The 4,436-nt window shown below is 38.0% G+C and overlaps 1 protein-coding gene across 1 annotated transcript in view; it reads left to right on the forward strand.

Annotated features, from left to right (window-relative positions):
• LOC102829562 (UDP-N-acetylglucosamine/UDP-glucose/GDP-mannose transporter-like) overlaps positions 1-4,436 on the forward strand; it is a 63,656-nt gene that overhangs the window by 37,649 nt on the left and 21,571 nt on the right. The window contains exon 11 of the mRNA XM_006862432.1: positions 3,580-3,662. Within this exon, the coding sequence (XP_006862494.1) occupies positions 3,580-3,662 (83 nt within the window). The remainder of the gene's footprint in view (positions 1-3,579; positions 3,663-4,436) is intronic.

Raw genomic sequence — 4,436 nt, forward strand, 5'->3', positions numbered from 1 at the left:
TTTTCCATCTTCTTTTTCCACATAACAACATAGGGGCTAGGATTTACGGTGGATATTTTGGGGAGACATAGTTCAATCTATAACAGCATCTCTGTCGTGACTCCCTTAGCTCAGCCATTGTTTCCCAAGAGGCTTTACACTTTCTTCTGTGTTTAAGGTTTCCAACACCACAAACCCTTGGATAGCATTCCTTGTTTCTCTTAAGTGTGGTGGGGAAATGGCTTAGGATGTTGTTGTTTTTGTTAAGTGCCATTGAGTTGGTTACAACTCATAGCAACCCTGTGTTTTGTTTCTGAGGAATTGCCGGTGAGTTTGAACTGCCAACCATGCAGTTCAAACCTGCATTTGGTTGAGTACTTAGCCTACAGCCCCATACCAGTGCAGATATACTGAATCAGAAAATGGCTTAGGCTGTTGTTGTTGTTAAGTGCTGTCGAGTCAATTCTGACCCATAGCGACCCTGTATAGGGTTTCCAAGGAGCAGCCGGTGAGCTTGAACCACTGACGCTGCAGTTCAAATGACTTTGCAGTCTGATGCATTAGCCCACAGTGCCACACCAGGACTCCAACACTAACCACAAGGTTGACAGTTCAAACCCACCAGTCGCACTGAGGGAGAAAGATGACGCTTTCTGCATCCATAAAAATTTATAGCGTTAGAAATCCAAAGTTGATGGCAGTGGATTTAGTTTGGTTTGGTGCTTACTTGCAATTTCTCCTTTGGGGAAGTTGGTGTCCTTTCCTATGTGCTAGGGGAAAAAGACCCCAGATTCAAACATGTTTTATACACACTTCCATTTGAGTTGATTCTGACTCATAGAAACCCTGTAGGACAAAGTAGAACTACTCCCTAGGTTTTCCTAGCCTGCCAGTCTATGAGAGCAGAGAGCCTCATCTTTCTCCTACAGACAAGCTGGTGTGTTCAAACTGCTGTCCATGCAGTTAGCAGCCCAGTGCATAGTTCACTATACCATAATAACTTTTTCAGACATGTTCTATAGAGACCCTTTTATTAAACGGTAAACAGGACAAAGACAAAACAAATAAAATCACCCAGTTGAGGGAAACTGTCAGCATGCATACAGTGCAGAGACCTATGGAATCCACTGACTCACAACTATGATTTTCATATATTTGAGAGAGAACAAAGGACATCATTACAAGATCATGATTGATGACAGGCCAATCCATCACTGCCATAGGCAGGATTAGAAAAGCAGAGAAAGTACCAAAGTGGCATATGTACACAACTCATGGTTAAAAAAGTTACAGGGTTGGTTCTGGGGTACTGATTACCTTGCTACATGGTGGTTAGAATCTGACTTATAATGTAGTCTTTAACTTAGAAAACAGGAGTCTCAATGGCTACTTTTGTAAATGTCCAGGCTAGTTCTCATTTGAGCACCTCTGTCAGCCACTTTCTTCCTGAAGGCAAATTGCCTTTCCCAGGACTTGTCCCAGACTTGTCTAAGCATAGCCACGTTGTTGGTTTCATGGTTAGCAAGCATTGCACAGGACTCTAAATGGAGTTAGGCTTTGCTTTTGTAAACAAGTGCTTTAGAATTTAAGATCCAGTGCTCCTGAGATGAAATCTTGGTTGTGGTTCTTGTTGATAAGTGCCATTGAGTCATTCTGACTCATAGCGACCCCTGTATAGGGTTTCTGAGGAGCGGCTGGTGTGTTTGAATTGCCAACCTTGATGATAGTAGTCCAGTGCTTTATCCCACAGTGCAACACTAGAACTTCATAACTCATAGTGTTAGGATAGCCTATTATGTATCTTAAGGAGCTCTGGTGGTAGAGTGTGAGTTAGGCATTAGGCTGCTAACTGAAGGGTTGGTGCCACCTGCTGCTACTCAGGAGAAAGATGAAGCAATCTACTTCTGGAAGATTTGTTGATGTTGTTAGGTGCCATCGAGTCGATACCAACTCATAGCGACCTTACGCACAGCAGAACGAAACACTGCCTGATCCTGGGCATCCTGGATCCTGGGCATCGATGCTGCCACTTGGCCAGTCCATTTCGTTGGGAGTTTTCCTCTTTTTCTCTGACCTTCCTTCCACCTTACCAAACATGATATCCTTCTCCAGGGACTGGTCCCCTCCTGACAATATGTCTGAAGTATGAGCGACGAAGTTTGACCATGTTGACCTCCAAGGAGCACTCTGGCTGCATTTTTTCCAAAATGGATCTGTTGGTTCTTTTGGCATCCCATGGCACTTTCAATACTCTCCTCCAACACCGTAACTCAAAAGCATTCAATTCTTTTACAGTCTTCCTTAGTCACAGCCTTGGAAACGTTATGGAGCAGTTCTACTCTGTCCTACAGGGTCAGCAGGTGTTGGAATTGACTTCAAGGCAGTGAATTTAATATATACCTTCAGGCTTTCTAACTTCTGATTTTGATCAACAAGATTTGAGTTTTCTGTCCTTTCCCACTCTGAATTTCCTTGTAGCTTAATGCAAATTAACCCAGCCTCTCTTTAGATAACCTGCGTTCAAAGGAGTGGCAGCCTTTTCTCATTATAGAAATAGGAAAAACAAGAGGTCCTAGTAAACATTTTCTTCAGTTGCTTTACTAGCCTTATTTGCTGTTGCATGCTATTTAATTTTGTTTTTTCCCTTCCTAGTAATAAGAAAATCTACTGTAAGGTAGCTTGCAGCTTCTGTCCTTAGATCTAGAAGAGGCTGATACGTTTTTCAGTATTTTCTTGGAGAGCACCCCATTATAAAAAGTTTTTTGAAGATTTCTTTTTTTGACCTTTAAAAACCCTCTAGTACTTTCCTTTCTACTACATAGATTAAATCTACTAGAATCCAAGTATTAAAAATGTTTGAAATTTAACGTTTATGGCAATTGTAATAGCATTTACAGATTATGGCAGTTTTAATTTATTAGGAGAGATGGGGGAAGAATTGAATAACAGTTCAAATTTTGGTAACTATTTTTCACTTCTGCTATTTGAGGATAGTGAAAAGGGAGGCAGATAAGTAAGTAGAGTCAGAGAGGTGGTTCTTATTTAGGTATAATGCTTACTTACAGATGACTTCTCTTATATTTTAAAGCACCAAGAAAGATTCTTTAAAAACAGTTTTTAAACTATCCCTTTTTACCTCATTAAAAAATAGGGATAGCTGCTTGTATGTAAGCAATCTTTCCTATTTCCCTCTCCCCTTACAAGTCAGCAGTTGCTCAGCAAAAGCATTCTTGTCTAAGACTGCCAGACGTGTCTTTGTGTTTCGTCCTGTCCCTAGACATAGCTGTACTTCTCAATTTAGATTTATCATGGCATCCATGCAGGTGGACAGCAGAGTTTGATAACACTTAGTATTCTTCAATATTGGTAAAAGCATTTGTCTTCTGGAAAAATATCATGAGAAGAAGCTAATGTCATTGTTTCTTTATTAGAATTCTTGCTTATACCACACTCATTTTAGAGTTTCTTAATTTTTTTTTGTCTGTTGATTTTTTTAAGGACAGGTATTTGGGTCATTTAGTGTGGTTGAGTTTATGTGTGTATTTATTTTAAAAGCTCAGATAAAATTATATAACAGTATATTGTTATTTTTATTTTCAGAACATATTAATAACTTATATTGGAATGGTCTTTGGTGGAGATTATATTTTCACATGGACAAACTTCATTGGTTTAAATATTAGGTAAGTGGAAATATTTAAATACAGCCACTTTTTGACAAATGGAATTTAGAAACAAAAATACTGCTATGGAAAGTATGGTCTACTAATTTGCAGCACATTTGTTCATTTAGAAAGCAAATATTTGTAGTCTGCCTGCTATATGCTAGGTAATATTTCTACATAATGTTTTTAAGTAAGGGGGAAATTCTATGCAAGTTTTTTGAGAATATTTTGTTATTTGAGAAGTTGAATTCCCTTTAGTCTATAGGGAATGGTCCTTGATTATCTACATAATGTAGTTAAGTGGCATTGAGTCCGTTCCGACCCATAACCACCATGTATAGAGTTTCCGAGGAGTAGCTGGCATAAAATTTTGAGAATTTATGAAGATTCTGAGCTAAAGAAGAATACCAGCTCTGTTAAAATTGCTTTATATGCATCTGACCGTGGACATAATTACTTGTTTTCACTATACCATACTATTTATCTTTTTTTCAGTGTAGAGTACATTGTAGTATATCATAGTTCTTTTTTTTTTTTTTCAATTCTAGAATGTTGAATGATATGTAAATGGTATGAAAAGCCCAATGCACAACTTGTTTTTCATTTTCTTAACGTTGCTTTTGAAAAGCAAAATAAAAATTTTTTGAAGTCTGATTTATCAATGTTTTCTTTTAAGAGTTGTGCTTTTAGTGTTATAACTAAGAAATTTTTGCCCAACCTGAGGTTACAACAATTTTCTTTAAAATTTTCTTTTAGAAGTTTTATAGTTGTATGTAGTTTTTAAGTGCTATT

The sequence above is a fragment of the Chrysochloris asiatica genome, unplaced genomic scaffold, assembly GCF_000296735.1.
Source record: "Chrysochloris asiatica unplaced genomic scaffold, ChrAsi1.0 scaffold00048, whole genome shotgun sequence".
NCBI lineage: Eukaryota > Metazoa > Chordata > Mammalia > Afrosoricida > Chrysochloridae > Chrysochloris > Chrysochloris asiatica.